The sequence below is a fragment of the Hyaena hyaena genome, unplaced genomic scaffold, assembly GCF_003009895.1.
Source record: "Hyaena hyaena isolate Hyena2069 unplaced genomic scaffold, ASM300989v1 scaffold_378, whole genome shotgun sequence".
NCBI classification, from domain to species: domain Eukaryota; kingdom Metazoa; phylum Chordata; class Mammalia; order Carnivora; family Hyaenidae; genus Hyaena; species Hyaena hyaena.
In genome coordinates this window covers 774949-795043 of record NW_024081009.1, presented here as the reverse complement: position 1 = coordinate 795043, position 20095 = coordinate 774949, and the positions used below count along the sequence as shown (strand labels likewise).

The following is a 20095-nucleotide window of genomic DNA, read 5'->3' as shown; positions in this document are numbered from 1 at the left end:
AAATTCATTCTCAATCTGTGTAGCTGGAATTCACTCATTTTGATTACAGAATAAATAATCCATTGTATAAATATACCATTTTGTCTATTTACAGCATATGAACATTTGGTAATTTCTAGTTTTTTTCCCTCCCAGTTATAATAATGCTACAAAGAACATTCTTATGTTCATCTCTTAGGGTACCTATTTAAGAATCTCTCTAAATTGGGGTATATACTTAAGGATGAAATTATGGGGTTGTTGAATTCATGTTCATACACAGGTTCATCTTTACTAGGTAATGCAAATCATTTTCAAATTGTGGGTTTAATTACACTCCTACCAAAAATGTATGACTACTCATCACTCCACATCCTTATCTACACTATGTACGGTCAAAAAAAATTTTGTTTATTGACTGATTAATTGTAATCTCTACCCCCAATGTGGGGCTCGAACTCATGACCTTGACATTGAGTCACATGCTCTACTGACTGAGCCAGCCAGGTGCCCTCCAATTTTTTATTTTTACCAGTCTGACAGATGTAAAATGCTTATGTAGTACCTTTAATGAACATTTCTCTGAATATTAAAATGAGTTCAATGTGTTCAATGGTAATTTATTTCACATTTATCAATTTCTGGCAAATGCTACTTCATGTGTCATTCATTGTTCTGTTAGATGATTTACCTTTCCTTACTATTTTTCCCAGCATTTTTTGAAGCACTAAACCAGATAGGTTGGTTTTTTTTTTTAAGTTTTAGTGTGTCATATAACACTAATTTTTAGTCTGTTATGTAAATTATGTAACTGTAAATTATGTGTTTATATAGGTTTTGTTTTGCCTAGCATTTTTAGGAGCACAAAACCACAGGAGTTTCTTTTGATCTTTTTGGGTTTCTTTTTAACTTTTGGTCGATCACAAGATATAAAAGTCACCAATTAATTTTTTAAAAAGTCATAAGCCCTATCTTACAAGTGATCATGATATAAGTGTTTATTTTTAGTATGTATACAGCTCATAATTTGTTGAATAGTTTAATATAGTTACAATAAAACCAGTAAGATGGGATTACCCAATGAAGACCAATAGCTAACATTGTAACAGTAAAGCTAGATTACAATTGATTAATATGCCTTGGATACAGTTAAAGCTCAAATATTTGAATGAAAAAGCAAATGTTTAATAACATTTCTATGAGTATTATTAATCATAATTTTTTATATTAAAAGTTCTAGCCATAATTGATGACTTACTTAGCCCAAGGCTGTAGTTTTCTATTTCCTCAAGAAAAAAAATCGAAAATGAACTTCATTTGGGGTCTCTAGAGCCTCTTGTTTAAGCTTACTTTCTATACAGTCTAAATTTTTTTTTAAGGTTTATTTATTTTGAGAGAGAAAGACAGAGTGTGACCAGGGGAGGGGCCGAGAGAGAGGGAGACACAGAATCCGAAGCAGGCTCCAGGCTCTGAGCTGTTAGTGCACAGCTGGGTGCGGGGCTCGAACCCATGAGTGAGATCATGACCTGGGCTGAAGTCGGAAGCTCAACCGACTGAGCCACCCAGGTGCCCGTACAGTCTAAATTTTTTAAAGTCTCAGGACTGTCTACTCTGACCATTTCCATACAGACGCAAGGGAAAGGAAAAAGGTGGGAATTTAAATTTAATTTTGAATAATCTATACTATCACAGACCGCATTTTTTTCTCTCTAATGTTCCTGTTCTTAATCCAGTCATTTCCTACCACTTCAAGAACTATCTAAAACTGCTCTTCAAAGTGTAGTCCTTGGAACAACAACACTAGTATCTTCTGGGAGTTTTCTGGAAGTGTGGAATCTCAGCCCCAATCCTAGACCTACTAAATCAGAATCAGCATTTTAACAAGATCCCCAGGTGATTTATATGCATATTAGAGTTTGAAAAGGACTGATCTAAAAAAGACTTATTCTAATTAAAAACATCCCTGCTCAGCAGATTCCCCAAAGCCAAAGAGGTTGTCTCATCCAATGTTAATTCAAGATGTTATGAATAAAATACATCCTAATCCTTTAGGCCATGTCCCTTAGCTTTAAAAGAAAGGCTTGAATTACTCAACTTTCAAAGCCTCCTGTTTGTAGGTCTTCCTTCATGTTCCTTCTTGACTCTAATCCATTTCTTATACCTAATAAAACAGCCTATATATTAATAGAAATGAATCACAATACCATCTCCTTTCATAATCCACTCAATTTGGTTGGGCTACAAAGAAATCTCCCTTTGGTCTAAAATGTACCATCTCATTCTCCCTCAAGTATTTTCAGAAGTAGTTGGCATCATCTATAGGATTCCAAGAGTATACATAAAAAATAAGGGAAATCCTAGAATTTTCAGATACTTACAAACTCCGTACTAAAGATAATTTGCTGTCCCAAAGCCTGATTGATCACTCCTACTCATAATTTCCAGAAGACAAAGGGGTTCACGCAATTGTAATTTTGCCACACTTCAGCTCTCTGTCAGCTACCACACATGCTTGTTTCCATATGAATTAATCCCACAATGCCCCTCAATCTCATAGAAAGGAATACTTAAAAACTGAAATATCATATTACACTAAAAAGACTCATTAGCAATTGGAGGGTCCTCTCTATTACTTGGGAAATAAAATAGATGGGAAGAAAAAAAAGAGAAGACCATGAATACCAACAGGATCTGCTAAGGAGGACTGTTAGATCACCGTATGATTCTTCCCCAATTAGAGCCACCTAAATAAAAAAGATTCCAAAGACAAGCTGTGCTGAAACAGCCAGAACCCCCAATAAAAATGTTCCATATTGCTGCTAATAATTCTTCCATGTTCCATTAACCAAGGATCTGAGGTTCCTACTCCTTATTACTCCTTGACTTTATTTCTGATAACATTTGCCTGTGATGGAGATCTACAACATCCTCAGCTATTTAGAGTACAAAGGTATACTATGGTTGTGTGAGGAAATTTTTTTTTACTGATTCCAGCATGACTGAAAACCAATGGTGGGGGGAAGGGAGGAGGTAGTGGTGTCTTTTTTAACTTTTCTGAACTGGAGAGTTCTAGTACTCACTCATTCAATAAATATTTACTAAGTACCTATTATGTGCTAGACACTGTACCTCTATCTACACTAATTAACCAAGAGTTTCTGTTCTCATGTTGTACCTCTCAGAGCTACTCCTGCCTAGATCAGTGGCCACCAACCCTTGACAATGCTGTACCTCAAACCCACTGCATCACAATCCCTGGAAGCCGGGACTGAGTTTAGGTATCTTTACTTTTAAACCTTTCCACTGGTAAGCATTCAGGGCTCAGAATCATTCTTCTACTTTTCTAGATAAGTAGCTCTCCTTCCTTTCACAGCACGCTCTTTTGTAAAAACTTACAAAAGCTATGGACCTCTTTTTCAGAAAAAAGCACATGTACATATCTACGCAGAAAATCTGTGTGCAGTGTTAGGTGTTCACAGATATCCTGGTTCAGTAAGTAGCACTGGTCCAACTGATGAGAGACAGTATTAGAGCCTGATACATAATAGGTTTCAATAAATAGTTGCAGAATTGAATTTAGACACTTAAGAGGAAGGAGAAGAGACAAGTTCCTGAGCTAGAAGGGACCTTCCTCTGCACACACGAGATGGGACAGTCCCAGGGCCCTCCAGGGGCACCGCTGCTGCCAGCAAGAGAGGTGTTCCTCACGGTTTCAAATGCAAAACACCTTTACCACGTGAGGTCACGGATGTTGGGTTGAGTGCAGATGAAATAATGAATGTATTGGTAAATCAATCTGGGCACATTATCAATTTAAGCAGTTCAAACGGGCTGGTTTAGTGTCTAACCATCATTTATAAAACTGCACCTAAAGAATGGTATCTAGAATCTTTCCCCTCTTTTCTAGTCCCATTCTGTTAACAATCTTGTTTCCTTTAAATTCTTAGCCTCCTGCATGGTTTTCCTGCCTGTAAGCTGTAGGTAATCAATCCATCCTGTCCCAGAGTTACATTCTTCAAACATAAATATCATCACTGCTGAACAGAAGATGATAGCTCTCAAGAGGCCTGCGTTCAAATCCATGCTCCATGACTTATTAGTTCTGTGTCTTGGGCAAGTAACAATATCTCAAGTCTCTTGTTTTAAAACATAAGAGTCCATAATGGTTAATATGTACCTAATGCTATATAAAGTACATAACGTAGTATGTACATACCTAATAAATTACTCAATAAATTTTAGCTGTGCTGCCATCATCTTCATCACGTCTTCCTCCCTATTCAGAACTTTCTAATGTGCTTTTTTCTTTGTTTATTTATCTAAGCAATCTCTATACCCAACATGGGGTTCAATCTCACAACCCTACGATCAAGAGCTGCATACTCTACTGAAGAAGCCAGCAGGCGCCCCTGTGCTTTTGTTTTTGTTTTTGTTTTTTTAATCAAACAATTAGGAAGGTGAACCTTAGAACAAAAATACATGGTGCTGGCAAGGAGTGAATATAAGAGCAGGTTTTAAATATGCTACAGACTCTGCTATCTGGCCTATGTCTCCTCTGTACTATGACACAGAAAAGACATACATAAAAGGTAATGTGATAAACTATGAGTGTTTTCCTCAGAGAACTTCAGCATTTGCACTGTGGAATAGCTCAGAAAACATCATTTTTTTAAAAAATATTTTTATTTATTTCTAGGAGAGAGAGAGACAGCGTGAGCAGGGGAGGGTCAGAGAGAGAGGGAGACACAGACTCTGAAACAGGCTCCAGGCTCTGAGCTGGCAGTCAGCACAGAACCCGACACGGGGCTCGAACCCACGAACCGCGAGATCATGACCTAAGCGAAAGTCGGACGCTTAACCGACTAAGCCACCTAGGCGCCTCCAGAAAACATCATTAAACTATATGTTTAATATAATCTCCAGCTCCAACCCATGGCTGATGAACCCTAACCTTCTGACACTTAGTAATCAAGATCACCAAGTCACTTCTCTGACCTTCAGTTTTAATCATCTGTAAAACAAGCACAAAAACACTACCCTTGAGATAAATCTAGGACAGTACTTGGCTGAATTCTCAACCTCCGTAAGAACTTCTCTATCCCTCTGGTGTCCCTACCAGACCACCTATGACCTAGGGCTCTGGAACCAGGCATACATATAGGTATCTGTCAAAATGATACTCATTTAAATTAGGCAACTGCAATATGATGATGAAAGGAAGAAACTCAATGAACAGAGGGAGAGAGAGACTTTCAAGCAGGCTCCATGCCCACCATGCACGGAGCTGATATGTGGTGCTTGATCCCACCACCACGAGATCACGACCTGAACTGACATCAAGTCCGACACTCAACCAACTGAGCCACCTAGGTGCACCCCTCCTCCCCAGATTACTTTTAATAGTGTCTTATTTGTCTTCCCTGAATTCTTTTCTACCCTATGATTCATTTTCTCTCTGCGAGTTTTTCACAAATCAGATCTGATCATATTATTCTTCTGCCTAAGATCTTTCTCTCGCTTCTCATTGTCCTCATAAAAATCCAAACCACCAAACCAGAGGGGTTGGTATAGTCTGTGCTTACCTCTCCAATTCCTCTTGTATCATGTTCTCTTATGCTCTCTGTGTTAGGACAATGGCCTTCTTTTAGCTCCTCAAACCTACCACATTACCTTCCTGCCACAGGCCCTTTAAACATACACACAGTTCACTTTACCTGGCACATTCCTCTTTTCCTCCAAACTATGCAAATTTGAGTCATTCTTTGGACTTCGTTCTCAGGGAACACTTTTTTTGGGATCTCTGATGACGTCAGGCATTCTTATTATATACTGTAACAGCACTAAGTACATTTCCTTTGTAATACCTCTCACTGCTGTAATTTTACATTTACTTAGGAGACTAAGTAAGTAATGTCTTCCTCACTATAATATAAACTGCAGAAAGGTAGGGACTACATCTGGTTTTGCTCATTATTAGATTCGCAGCATCTATTATGTACTTTTTAAGCAAGCGCTTAACTAATGGATGTTGAATGAATAAACAACTGATCTTTGATTACTGCCAGACCTACCACTGTTAGCATCTTATGTTAGCCTTAGCTTTAAGTTTCTCTGTATTCGTGTACAGTTGACCCTCGAACTGCATGGGTTTGAACTTTATGGGTCCACTTACACGTGGATTGTTTTCAATAAATACAATACACTACTGTAAATGTATCTTCTCTTCTTTGTGATTTTCTTAGCCACATTTTCTTTTCGCTAGCTTACTTATAAGAACAATAATACATATACAAAATATGCATTAATCAACTGTTTATGTTATTGGCAAGTAGACAACAATAGGCTAATAGTGGTTAAGTTTTTGAGGAGTCAAAAGCTGTACTCAGATTTTCAACTGCATAGGGGTCAGTGTCCCTAACTCCTGCCTTGTTCAAGGGTCAACTATAGGTCCAATAGTTAAGAATCTTTGGAAATCTCTATTGAAAGAAACTCTGTGGCACACAGAATTATTATCCTGTGATACAAACAATTACCACCTAATTACTCTTTTACAAAATATGGGGATTTCCTAAGAACCTACTTGTTAGCCTATTATTGTCTACTTGCCAATAACATAAATAGTTGATTAATGCATATTTTGTATATGTATTATTGTTCTTATAAGTAAGCTAGAGAAAAGAAAATGTTGCTAAGAAAATCACAATTTTGTTGTAAATGAAAGAACATGGTAAGTAGAAACAATATACTCAGGATTTAATTTTGGAGGCATGTATTCAAATTTGTGTGTCAGCACTTCCACGAGCGTGACTTTGGGGGAATTCTTTAACTCTTCTCGGCCTCAATTTCCTCATTTGGAAAACAGAGCTCTATTTCTTGGACTTGTGTGAATTAAATGACATGATATACATACAGTGGTCCTAGTATACTGACTAGCACACAGTAGACACTAAAAACCTTCTCCTTTCCTGTCTTCCAATATAAACAAATTCAATAAATACAGTTTCCAGTATTATAACATCTCCCAGCATATCTGCCACAATTGCTTATTTTGTTAACATGTAAGCCACAAAAGACCCAAATGATCCACCAGCTAACTTAGTAGTACTGATCACCAGGAAAATTTGACACATACATACTATGGCCATAAAGTCCTAGAACTTTGCATTTTTTTCTGTCTTTTTAAAATTAAAGAAAGGAAAAGGAGAAAAAGTGTCATAATCAAAGGTTCTACCCATTTCTGATATAAAATCAAGCTTTGCTCAGGAGAACGTCATTCTTTTATCACCAAATTAAAAAAAATTTTTTTAATGTTTTATTTATTTTTGAGAGAGAGGGAGACAGATAGACAGTGTGAGCAGGGGAGGGACAGAGAGTGAGGGAGTCGCAGAATCTGAAGACAGGCTCCAGGCCCTGAGCTAGCTGTCAGCACAGAGCCCAACACGGGATTCAAACTCACAAACCAGTGAGATCATGACCTGAACCAAAGTCGGATGCTTAACTGACTGAGCCACCCAAGCACCCCTATTACCAATTCTTATGAGGGTCAGAAAGTGATAGTAAAGCCCAACTCAAACTCTCCTATACCCCAGACATATAATTTGCCACTTGGACAAACCCACATATAGCTTCTATCACCACTCTGCTCAAGCACCTCTAAGTTCCTCAGTGATAGTGCTCTTTGGGAGGAACAGGGAGGAAAACAGGCTATTTTCTAAGACACTACAGATTGGTAGCTTATGAAGAGCAGGCCCCCTGGCTAGGCATCTACTTTGGCAGAACTGCTGGTGTGGATCTGCCCCTGAAAGAATTTCAGTGCATCATCTCAGGACTTCTACAAATTAAAGCCAGATGGGTGAATACTGCTAACAGTTAGGGAGACAAATAGAGCAACACCACACCCATCCTCAAAAAGAAAAACAAAAAGTTTAAAAGAGAATTCCTACTCATTAAATTAATGGGTCAGTCCTAGGTTGCATTCATTTAAAAGATGAATCAAAATTCATCTTTTGCCCAAAATGGCAAACTTCCTTCCTTGTTTGTTCTTAAACATGTAATATTATTGAAAATATAAACAAACATCTGTAAATGTACAACTAATTCAGACCTAAATGTGACCATATAAATTATTTTTTATTCTTGTTTTTGTCAAAAAAGAAGATAGCTGCCTTTTTTTTTGAACCATAAAAGAAATGGATAATAAGAACTTCAGACAATAAATGAGGTATAAGGAAAAAAATATCACTATGGAATTTTCCTGTTACACATTACAATCTAATTTTTAGAACTTTCATTTGGTTTAGGTCTACATCAGTGGTTTTCCATCTGGGCAATTTTGCCCCCTAAGAGATGCGGGGGGGGGGGGGGGGCATTTTTGGTTGTCACAAACAGAGGGGGCCACCTAGTGGGTAGAGGCCAGGGATGCTGCAGAACACCCTACAATATATAGGACACGGTCTCCTATAACAAAGAATTAGCTTGCCCCAAACGTCAACAGTGCCAAGAATGAGAAGCTCAGGTGTACATTACCATGTATCTGCATTATTTTACTAGCCTGTATGTCTCCCTAACTCTTGTCTGTCCCTCCTTCCCAACAGCACCAGATTAATCTTCCCAAAGCAGTGCTTTGATTGCAAATTCTTCTGTTCAAAAATGTATAATGGCTATATACTACCAATACCATAAACCCCTCGACCTGGACATGAAGTCCCCTATAATCTTATTCTACCTGGCTAGCAAAACCTTCTTCTCCCTGATCTCAATTCCCATCCCAACCAAAGCTATAATATTTTATAGTTCTAAATACCATTCTCAACTTTGTGCTTTTGCTTGTGTTATACCATGCTAAAACCATTTTTCTCCTTTTTTTTTTTCTCCTCTACTCATTTCTTCTCCCACACAAACATTTCAAACACTTCCCATCTTCTAAAGCTTGAAGTTCTACTCCATCAAGAAACCCCATTTTTCCAGTCTACAAGGATCTATTTCCTGAGTTTCTTTATTATTATCTGTGCAATTAAATACATACTGACTTGTAACATTATCCAATTGTTCCTGTTAAACATTCTTATCTTTCCAACAAGACTAGACCCCTCAAAAGATCAGAGGTTTTATCTCCACATTTCTACTGGTTGGCTTCACAAATATCTCCAACTCATTTTGTTCAAAACAGATTGTCAGGGTGCCTGGATGGCTCGGTTCATTAAGTGTCACACTCTCGATTTTGGCTCAGTTTATGATCTCACAGTTCATGAGATCAAACCCCGAGTCACGTTCCTCACGGACAGCATGGAACCTGCTTGGGATTCTCTCTCCATCTCCCTCTGCCCCTCCCCCGTGCATGCATGCACTCTCTCTCAAATAAATGATTAAAAAAAAAAAAGATTAATTATCCTTTTTCAGATTTGTCCCCCTTGCAAAGGATTCTTCATTTATTAAATGGCACCACCAAAATGAAATCCAGGCAGCTATTCTTGATCCCCACCCTCTCCCATTCAATCAGTCTCCATGTCTCACTGGTTCAAAACATCTTTTGAATTTATCAATCCCTTTCCTACTCCACTACTACCACTTTAGTCTAGGTTACTTTCATCCTAAGCCTATTTTTTAAGTTTTTATTTATTTCTGAGAGAGAGGGAGAGCACGAGTGGGAGAGAACACACACGAGAGAACCCCAAGCAGGCTTGGTACTGTCAGCGCAGAATCCCATGTAGGGCTCGATCACACAAACAATTAGATCATGAGCTGAGCTGAAATCAAGTCAGACACTTAACCGACTGAGCCACCCAGGCGCCCCTCTAAGACTATTTTTACTCTTGCCTCCTTCTTCCATTACATTTCACATATAGTAGCCAAGAGATCTAACATTTTCATCAACTCAGCCCTCTTCTGAAAATCCTTCAGTGACTCCCCACACACTTAGAATGAAAACTGAACTCCTTATAATGGCCTTGCATTAATATGCAACTCCAGCCACATTGGCCTTCTTTCAGTTATTTCAATGCCAAGTTCTGCTATGTTTTAGGGACTTTGCACATACTGTTTTCTCCCTGTTATGCTCTTCAAATTACTGTTTCTTTCTCAACCTTCGGATCCCAGCTTTTCAATGTCATTTGCTCAAAAAGGACCTTCCTAATACCACTGTTAGAGAAGATTTTAGAATGTCGTTTATACTGTTCCGTGCTTGGTACATAGCAGGTGAAGAACACTCTTTCCAATTGGATTTTTTCATTCAGGCTGCTTAACTTTTTGCTATTTTCTAGTACCTCTTTTGGTGGTTCAATTGCAAACCTGACACTTGGGCTCAGGTCAAGTCCCTCCTCTTAGGTCTCTCTCCTAACACCCTATTTATAGTGTCCTTATCACAGTTTGTAATCATTAATTTGCGATTATTTGCCTAATGCTTTCTCTATATAAAGAACATAAGCACAAAAGGGGCTACGTCAGGACCCTAGTCCATAAAGGAATGAAATTATTATATATGTTTGCAATGACCTCCTCCTCCACCCACATTCCTCAAAGCTTATTCTCCCAGTAGAGATACTAGGTGCAGTGTCTTCAAGATACTATACTGTACCTAAATATAAGGTTAATTTTCCATTTACCAAAAGAAAGTTTAATAAATGTGTTTCAGCTGACTTAAGTATATGAGTTTTTCTGAAGATTGAATAATCAAATGCCTATCGCTTTATCAATTGTTACACATACATTTTTTTTTAATTTTTTAATGTTTTATTTATTTCTAGGAGAGAGAGAGACAGCGTGAGCAGGGCAGGGTCAGAGAGGGAGTCACAGACTCTGAAACAGGCTCCAGGCTCTGAGCTGGCAGTCAGCACAGATCCCGACGTGGGGCTCAAACCCATGAACCACAAGATCATGACCTAAGCGAAAGTCGGACGCTCAACTGACTAAGCCACCCAGGCGCCCAAGTTACACATACATATTTTTTAAATGACAAAATTTGCAAGTTTCATTTTTTTCTATTCTCATTGAACAGAACAATTTTATGGAAACTGTTCACATCTATCTTTGATATCAACAAAGCCATTTTCTCATCTAACACAATTTTTCTAATGACACTACATTTAATTCTAAGTTACCTGAAATATGGTACCTTTTGAATCCATTCTAGATGCTATCCCTGTAGATCTTATTCCAAGCCAAAAGTATTCCCTCACTATCTAAATGATCTCTAAAACAATATCATGTGTACAGTATTCACTTACTATGCTGCTTATTAAGGCAATTTTTACAAAGCGTGTTTACAACTTCATCCAACATGTCTGTGAAGTGCTACCCCCAGGAATAACTGATAAATCCATTAAAATGTCTTTGATTTTTTTAAACTCAATTTTATCAGGTGAATTTCATAAATATCCAAATTAACACTGATTGAAATCATTTAGGCTGTGTGTCTTCCCCCAACAATTAAAAATAAAATAATTGACAGAATTTCTGTCTCATAATAGGAGAGACTTTTTGTAAAGACTCAAATACAAAGTAAAATTTTTCTATGAGAGACAGTTTGGAGGAGCAGCTAATATTTAGGCTGATGCAGTTTATCAGACTGACTATTCCATGTCAAAACTTTAAAGAAATAAAAGCAGCAAACGGTTGCTCAATTTTTTCCTATGCCTGGTAATATCATGATGCCTCAAACAACTTTCCAACTTCCTCTCATTCCTTTACAAGTACATGCAATTACTTATCATAGTTTTAAAAAAACCCCATAGTATCTATCTGTCCTATTTTCTCCTTAGCACTTCCTTCCCATTTTCAGCCCTATCCCTAATCAGTTGATCTGCATGGCAGCTAAAGTTGCTGGTTTCTCCAACTGCTACAGACCCCTTAGTGAATATCTGACCTCTTCTACTATAAATTACAACCAAAATTCTCACCTAGCCAGATCCTAAAACTTCCTACCACAGTCCCAAATCTAATGGACGAAGGTAGTATGGGGGAAGAAAATGGGGACAAATTTGACTTTTTTAAGCCTTAAAAACACCTAAGAGCATTACTGCTAAGAATACAGTAAGGAAAGAGGAAACTTGATGTATACCATCTAGGAAGCGGTTACATAGTTTTTTCTTCTCCTTGTTTTTACACAAGTTGAAATTGTTATTAAATAGTGGTGATAGGCTAGCATTGAAACTAGTTTATCATTTGAGAAAAATTTTGGGGCCAGAGAAGGCAAATGTATCATTAATGAAGACAAAATTACAAGAATATGAAACAGAAATGAAACAACTTGAGAGATATACTTATTCATTAAGAAGGTACAGATAACTTTTAGGGCACCTGGGTGCCTCCTGATCTCAGGGCCGTGCTCCATGCTAGGCGTGGAGGCTACTTAACAACAACAACAACAACAAAATATACAGATAACTTCTAATTTAATATTAGGCCTAAAAATAAAAATCCTAAAAGGGACTCTACCAGTAAGAGGAATCTGGATGGAAAGAAACAGCTTTGGAAGCATTGATACAATTACAAACAGGTAAATTTCCTAAGACAGAATTCCACATTATATTGGTTCAAATTCTAATAGTTGTTATATGTAAAAGAAATCAACTGGGAGAAATTTATATTTCATTCTGGGAAGAAAACTTAAGGAAATGTGGAAGCAGCGATGTAGTAAAATATTTATTATTTTATATCACAGGCCTATTAAGGGTAATGGGAGGTAATTTCTAAAATCGATTTGCTTTGTAACTTCAAAAAAAAAAAAAGTCCATAACTCAATGACAGCACTTGATAGAGGTCAACTCTTCTATTCAAGTCAAAGAGCCTATGGTGAGCTGAAAGTCTCCCAGACCTGGTCCATCAGTAAGGGACAAAAGATTCAGTTTCTTGAAATGGCAGGGGGGAAAATGACTTGGCACTGCATCACACCTCAAATCCAATAGGGTTTCTCCCATGCCAACAGAGCACTGTGCGTCAAAGCATACCTTGGTGTAAGGACAGCGAAATGGATGTAAAAACCCTTATTTGTCTTTCATTTCCTGAACGCATTATCAACATGCACAACAAAACACTCCTGATCCCCATCACACAGGTCACGGAAGAAAAAAAAGAAAACCACCCAGATTTGTCGTTTCCACTCCCTCCCCTCGTACATAGGTGCCTGCCCCTCAGCGCTGGGCCTCGGGAGTTCTCTTCCCGGATCATTGTCCAGTGGGAAATTCACTGAGCGAGGAAAGCAACGTGGGCTATAGGACGTCTGTTACCAAAACAGAAATCAGTATTAAAAATACCGATCTTATCGGCCCTCCGCCCTCTCACATAAAACAAAAACAAAACCGAACACCACCCCCCACCACCCCCACCCCAACAACTTGCCCCACCATTACGAAGATCATACAAGCTCTGATCAAATGTGCTTCCCAATCATCCCGCGGCAAGGGAGCACCTGGGGCGAGTTTTCAGCCCCCTGGTCTCTCACCCCAGCCGGGGGGCCAGGCCCCTGGACTGACAGGAGGGGCTGGCCCGCCCGTGGCCCGGCGGGGGACCCAGGCATTATAGCCGAAGCCTGCTCACACCCGGGGTGGAAGCAACGCAGGAGCTGAGGCAACCCGGCTTAGGCTGCGGGCGAGGCCTCCGAGCCGACGCGGAGACAGGCAGGACCCGGCAGCAGGGGAGGCGGGAGAAGCAGCCGGGCCTAGGCCGCACCAGGCCGCGGAGTGGCCATACGCGGCTTCCCGGCCGAGGCTGCGAGCCAAGCCTCGGCGAGCGGGGTTATCATTACCTGGACGGGTTCCTGCAGCACCGTCATCCTTGAGGCTCAGGCCCACTTTCTGCAGTGCCTCAGGGCCCCCCCGTAGCGGCTCCGGCCCGGCCAGCCCCGGCTCATTTAAACTCACCAGCGACCGTTACCGGGGGATGGGGGAGGCCGAGCGATTGCCGAGTACCTCCGAGCGGGACACGGAAATACCCGAAGTGGTGAGATCCGCGCGGGAGCCAGACGGAAAAGCCCGAAGGAGACCGGAAATGCCCGAGGCCGATCAGCGGAGGAGGGGACTGTTGCCGGAAATTGTCGAGGGTTCCCGGGGACTACCGAGTTTGAGCCACAGCTTAGTTTTCTCCTCTCGGCCACGCCTTCACTCACGCACGCCACGCCCAATCGGCCACCCCAGGCTGGGCTACGCCCAATCGGCGACCAGCCGGCTGGGCGTGGCTTACCGGAGTAGGCGGGGAGCGTTACGTGGCTGGACTACCGCTTCCACTCGCCACTGAGGCTCTTCGGATCAATTGATGCGCGGTAGATTGAGGAGAGGGTAAAACACTATAGTGTGGGGTTGACTTTAATGAATTAAGAAATATTTGTTGAGTTTAGTTCATTCATCATTTCGGACTCAAAGGGAACTAGGACATTTGGAAAGATTGCCAGCCTTCAAAGACTAGTGAGGACATGGGCTGTCCACCCTGAAGAGATTACGGCCTCTTTAAAGGAAAAGCAGTGTAACAGACTGTTATATGTGGCGCCCATAATAAGCGACGTAAAAATTCCAAGAGAGGGAATTAAATTGGGATTAAGATGAGAAAAGTTTCAGGGAAGGAAATAGGGAGACTTAACCTGGACTCTGAAGGATAGGTGGAGTTAGAAGAAGAGTGTCAAGTGAAGGGAAGCAGAAATGAGATCAGTCTGGTAAGAGTTAAGTCACTAACTGGAAATAATGACTTAGGTGACCAGATCATGGAAATTGTTATTCCTGACAGGAGAGGCGTTTGGCCTATTGGGAAATCTGGAGGCTTGATTTTGAACGTTCCCTCTGGCACGAACTAGGTTTAGGTCCTTAGGCAAGTCACATTTCTGAACTTCTATTTTCTTAGCCCGAAAATAATGATTAAAAGAATTAAATGGATTGGTGAATGTGGCTGTGCCTAACACACACAGTAGGCTCTTTCAGGTTTCCTTCCTGCTCCCTCTCCCCCCAAAATGTGTGAACCAGGGAACTGTGAACATTTTGGTTTTTGGTAGATGATGAAAACACTTTTTGAAAGTTGATTGTCTACTCAGGACATCTCTAAGCTAAATGTGGAGCTCATGGTATATTTATGATGTGGGAATTTCCCTTTCTGGTTTTCACATTGTATGCAGATGAAATCAGGTTAGAATGGATTACCTCCTTCCTTTGGGTGGTATTGAAGGGAGAGGTTTTGTTTTGTTTTTATTTTTTAATACTAGTTAACAGAGCTATATCTGTCACCACCAACCATCTCTAGTAATTGCTTATTTGTAGCACCATAAAGGGTAAGTGCCAAGGTGATTTTCTGCCCTGTGTCATGGTTTTTTTTTTTTTTAAAGCAGGATTATGAATCTTCTACACTGTCCAACTGGGTAGTCACTAGCTACTTAAAGCTTAGTTAAAATCAAGTGAACTAAAAACGAAAATTTTCAGACACCCTAGCCACATTCCAAGGATTCAATAGACATATGTGGCTAGTGGCTCCCATACTGGATAGCACAGATATAGAATATTGCTGTCATTGGCTTGACTGGGGCTGGAGTCCAAAATGGTGTCACTCCCATGTTTGGGGCCTTGGTGCTAGCTGTTGGCGGAGCCCCTCAGCTCTCCTCCGTATCTCCACATGGCTCGTGTCTCAGCGTTGGTCTCTCTCTCATCAGTCAGTAGCCTAGCCCCATTCTTGACTTTGTGGCTGGCAAGCATGAGGGTAAAAACAGAAGCTATGAGGCCCCTTAAGGTCTAGGTTTGTAAGTCAAACCCCCATCACTTCTCATTGATTAAAGCAAGATACAGGGTGAGCGTGGATTCAAGGGGAGGAGAAATAGACTCTAGATGGGAGAAGTAGCAATGTGACACTACAAAAGGCTTGTGCCACCAGAAGGAATTGATTGCTGGACCATCTTTGGAAACAGTCTACTAGATGTGCGATGAGAGAATCTGTAATAGTAATGGAAAGAAGGAGACGGACAAGAGATATCACTGTTAACACGTGATGCTTTTAGCTGGTTGTAACACCACTTTTATTCCGTTTTGTTTTTTTTTAATTTTTTAATGTTTTTATTTATTTCTGAGAGAGAGAGAGAGACGGCATGAGCAGGGGAGGGTCAGAGAGAGAGAGAGAGAGGGAGACACAGAATCTGAAACAGGCTTCAGGCTCTGAGCTGGCTGTCAGCACAGAGCCCGACACGGGGCTCGAACCCACAAACCGTGAGATCGCGACCTGAGCCGAAGTCTGACGCTCAACTGACTGAGCCACCCAGGTGCCCCACATTTATTCTGATTAATGCAGAGAGCGCCAAGGCTATTGCTTTTATTATCGGGTTCACTTCTAGTAAAGTGGACTAAAGTTGTATTTGCATTTTTAATTGGCACGTGACATTATTTGCTCATGCAAAGCTTGTGGTCATTTTACACACACACAAGTCTTTTACATACAACATGCTGCCAATAGATTTTTGTGCCATAGATTCTTGTAAACTTGAAGGTAGGAACTTGCAACACAGGGTACATAATGATGATATTTCGTGTGTGAAAATGTGCATCTAGAGTGAGAATGAGTCTGTTATGCTTTGTGCTCTGGCTCTTAAGCTTAGAATTTGCTTCTAAAATCTGGCTTTTGAGCTTACAATTTGCTTCTAAAATCTCCTGGGATTTTTTTTTCTCCCTAAAAATGGCATCTCTTTTCAAACAGTTCTTCACTGGGCTAATACATCTGTTGTGGTTTTCTGCTCATCCACAACAAGGCCACGTTGTTTGAAGTTGTGCTTTGATGGGATCTTTGAAAGCATTTTAACTTCCTTCTGTGTTCCTGATTGACCTACTTTAACTTGCCATCCAGCAACCACTTAGGCATCCTGCTGTCATCCATTATCCACATATGTTTAGCTGGAGAACGGAGCTGGGTTACAATAAGCATTATTCCAAACATGGTAAATGATCTCTTCTCCTTAGCCTGACTCTTGGTCTGTTTCATGTTCATTCAGATTCAGAGGCCGGCTTTTAGGGCACTGTTCAAGGACCTAGACTTGGTATCACTGCCAAGATGCAGGTCCCGCTATAAACATAGCCCCCAACAAGATTACTCTTCTGAATTCCTTCAGTCCCCCTTGTCTGTACCTTCTTTTGTCCCTGTTGATGCTGCTGTCTTACCATCTAATATTACCTGACCTTGAGGCATTTGCTCCTGTGTATGCTTCTCCCTCTTGGTCAAATCATCTCCTTCCTTTGGCATCTCTGATCACCCAGTCTCCTGGTTTTCCTCCTACTGCTCTGTTTTTATCAGTTCCGTTGTAGGCTCTTTAATGTTAGAATGCTTCATGGGACTGTTCTAGGCCTTCTTCTCACCCTACATTTTCTTCCTTTCCAAACCCATCCCTTCTCTTGGCCTCCACTCTCATCTAAAATTGTTCCAAAATCTGTATGTCTAGTCAGAGTGCTTCTTAGAACTACAGACCAGAATGGCTAGCTGCCAACTGGATGCCTCATAGGTACTTGTTCAGAATAGAACTCCTTGTTACTCATACTTGAAGTACTTCCCATGTCAGTTTAAGGTACCACCGTCCTCTCCATTGCCCAGGCCTGAAACCACTCTCTCTCTTTGACCCTAACGTCTAGTCACAAAAGCCCTACTAATTTTACCCTGAATATACCTTCTCGTCTCTTCCTCTCTCCAGCCTTACCTACCCTCAAAAACAAGTCTGATCATGTCAGGACTCCCTCCTAAGCCTCCCCTCCCAACTCAAGATTTCCCATTGCTCTCAGAAGATCACACAAACCTGTTAACTTCTCTTATAAGGTCCTCCAAGGTCTAGTCTCTGCCTTGTCTCACCTCCCTGTTATACTCTACATTCCCCAAAGGAGACCAGAATATGTCACTTTGGCATAAGGATTATTTTGACCTGAAAACAATTAGGAAGCAGCAAACACAGAAAGAACTCTCTGCTTTCCCCCATTTGCCTAAAATCAGGACATCGGTTTCTCTTTGTGAAGTTGTATCCTCTCCCCTCTCCTGTACCAGGAGGAGGAAAACAACCATTATCACTAGAACAAGAAATTGGCACTGATTTGAATCTGCACAAACTTTACTGAAATAACCTTTATCTTCTGTTAGTTTCCCCATGTATTTACCTTTCCACCACTTACTACCCCAGAAGCCAAAACTTTTCTCCTTTGTTTTGTCACTTCTCCACAAATTTATTGCTGTTTGCTAAGATGGTATGTAAGATGCCTAAGTCCTAACCACCTCTTGTTTCTAACTCTTGTTTTAAAAAATGTGTTAATCTGTCTTTTGTCAATTTAATTTGCACGTCCATGATAGAGACCTAAGAGGGTAGAGGGAAGGTCACATGAGGCACATAGCAAGAAAGTAGCCATCTGCAAGCCAGGAAGAGAGCTTTCACCAGAAACCAAGTTTGCTAGCACCTCGATCGTGGACTTCTAGCCTCCAGAACTGTGAGAAAATACATTTCAGTTGTTTACTTCACCCAGTCTGTGGTGTTTTCTTATAGCATGCTGAGCAGACTAATATAATCAAGATTATTTATGTCATATCTCTCTAAGGGAAGGCTAGGCCTTCTATTTCTTTTTATGTTCTTTGAAAGGAATTACATATTTAGTAGATGCTTAAAAAATACTGATTAAAGTAGAATCCTTTATACATATTACTTCTTCCTAAAACACTTTGCCCTTTTTTTTTTTAACAAAGAGAAGCTATTCATTTATACATTTTTAAAGGTTTGTTTATTTTGAGAGAGAGTATGAGCAGGGGAGGGGCAGAGAGAGAGGGAGAGAATCTGAAGCAGGCTTCACACCGCCAGCCAGGAGCCCGATGCGGAGCTTGATCTCACAAACTGTGAGATCGTGATCTGAGCCAAAATGAAGAGTCAAACGCTTAACCAACTAAACCACCCAGGCACCCCTGCCCTTACTCTTTAGCTAAATTCAACTCATCCTTCAGGCCTTGATATTACATCCTCAGAATATTCCCTGTCCTACCTAACCAAAATTATTAGCTGTACCCTATGATTCTCTCTCACAACATCTTTATTCTTTTCCTCCATAGTATGTATGGCAATTTTAATTATATCTGTTTAATATAAATTCCATGAAGGTAGGGACTTTGCCTTACCCTGAAGTCCCTATTATTTAGTATAGTGTCCTGCACAAATATAAAGTTATTAAAATATTATAAATATATCTGATGAGTAAATGACATCACTACTCAATGTTAGCCCTTATTGGTCATAACTTGATGCTCTTGTGACTGTTCCTTTCTGGACCCAGAGAACAGGCTGGCTTTGCACATAGGTCCCTAAGGGATTTCAGGTCAAAGCATTCCGAAGTGTTGAGGCTAATCAAATGCATCCCGGTTGAGGTGAGCTCTGAGATGGCCTACACGGGCCTATGGCAGGGAGGGCTAGACAGACTTCAAAAGCACAGGAAAGCAGAAAAATGGTAAGCAAATTAGCTTTCCTGGAGTGGAGGCCATTTAAACTTGGTTGAAATGGTGGTGTATTGCACAGTTGATAAGCTCTGGGTTCCAAACTGATGACTTTAGGTTGGTAAAATAGACCTAGGGAGCTGCTGGTGGTGATTGAGCTAGGCAGTGACTTCAGGAGAATGGAATTTGAGAAAGATTATGCTAACAGCTGAGGATTATGTGAATTGGAGGAGAGAGACAGTAGGGGCCAGGAGCACAGCAACGAGGCTGCTAGGGAGTCTAGGCAATTCTAAATTTCCATTATTCTTGTATCCTAGATGTTATGATGCAGGGTCTGCGAACCCAGTGGTCAAGAAAGAATTCTTGAGACATTTTATGGTGCAAAAAGGTGTTTTTATTACAGCACGGGGACAGGACCCATGGGCAGAAAGAACTGCATTGTGATTGTGAAGAGTGACTGATTATATAGGGTTTTCTAGCCTATGGAGGTGAAGGTGAAGCTAGGTCTCCAGGAAGTTGAGTCTATAGATTCCTGGCAGTCTATTATTGAGATTGTGTTTTTCTTGTAAATCATTAAAGACTGTTACAAACTATAGTGGAGTTTCATGTCCTACATGACTGATCTTTATCAGTTAACCATTTGTTTCCCCCCTGCCTTTGTTCTTAGGCGGTTACTAGTGCCTATATATATATTTCACCTTAAGGCAGGGGGTTG

The 20095-nt window shown here is 40.4% G+C and overlaps 2 protein-coding genes across 8 annotated transcripts in view; one reads left to right on the top strand and one right to left on the bottom strand.

The window, feature by feature from the left end:
* Nucleotides 1-13888, bottom strand: part of CDC27 (cell division cycle 27) — a 73622-nt gene extending 59734 nt beyond the window's left edge. For all 6 annotated transcript variants that reach the window (XM_039250644.1, XM_039250645.1, XM_039250648.1 and 3 more), the window contains exon 1: nt 13721-13888. In XM_039250644.1, the coding sequence (XP_039106575.1) occupies nt 13721-13747 (27 nt within the window). In that variant the 5' untranslated portion in view covers nt 13748-13888. The remainder of the gene's footprint in view (nt 1-13720) is intronic.
* Nucleotides 13889-14011: 123 nt separating this feature from the next.
* The window catches only part of MYL4 (myosin light chain 4), a 28593-nt gene continuing 22509 nt past the window's right edge, over nt 14012-20095 (top strand). The window contains exon 1 of one of the 2 annotated variants that reach the window (XM_039250650.1): nt 14012-14249. In XM_039250650.1, coding sequence (XP_039106581.1) covers nt 14227-14249 — 23 coding nt within the window. In that variant the 5' untranslated portion in view covers nt 14012-14226. Of the gene's footprint in view, nt 14621-20095 lie in introns of both variants that reach the window. The other variant, XM_039250651.1, reaches the window with a different exon arrangement.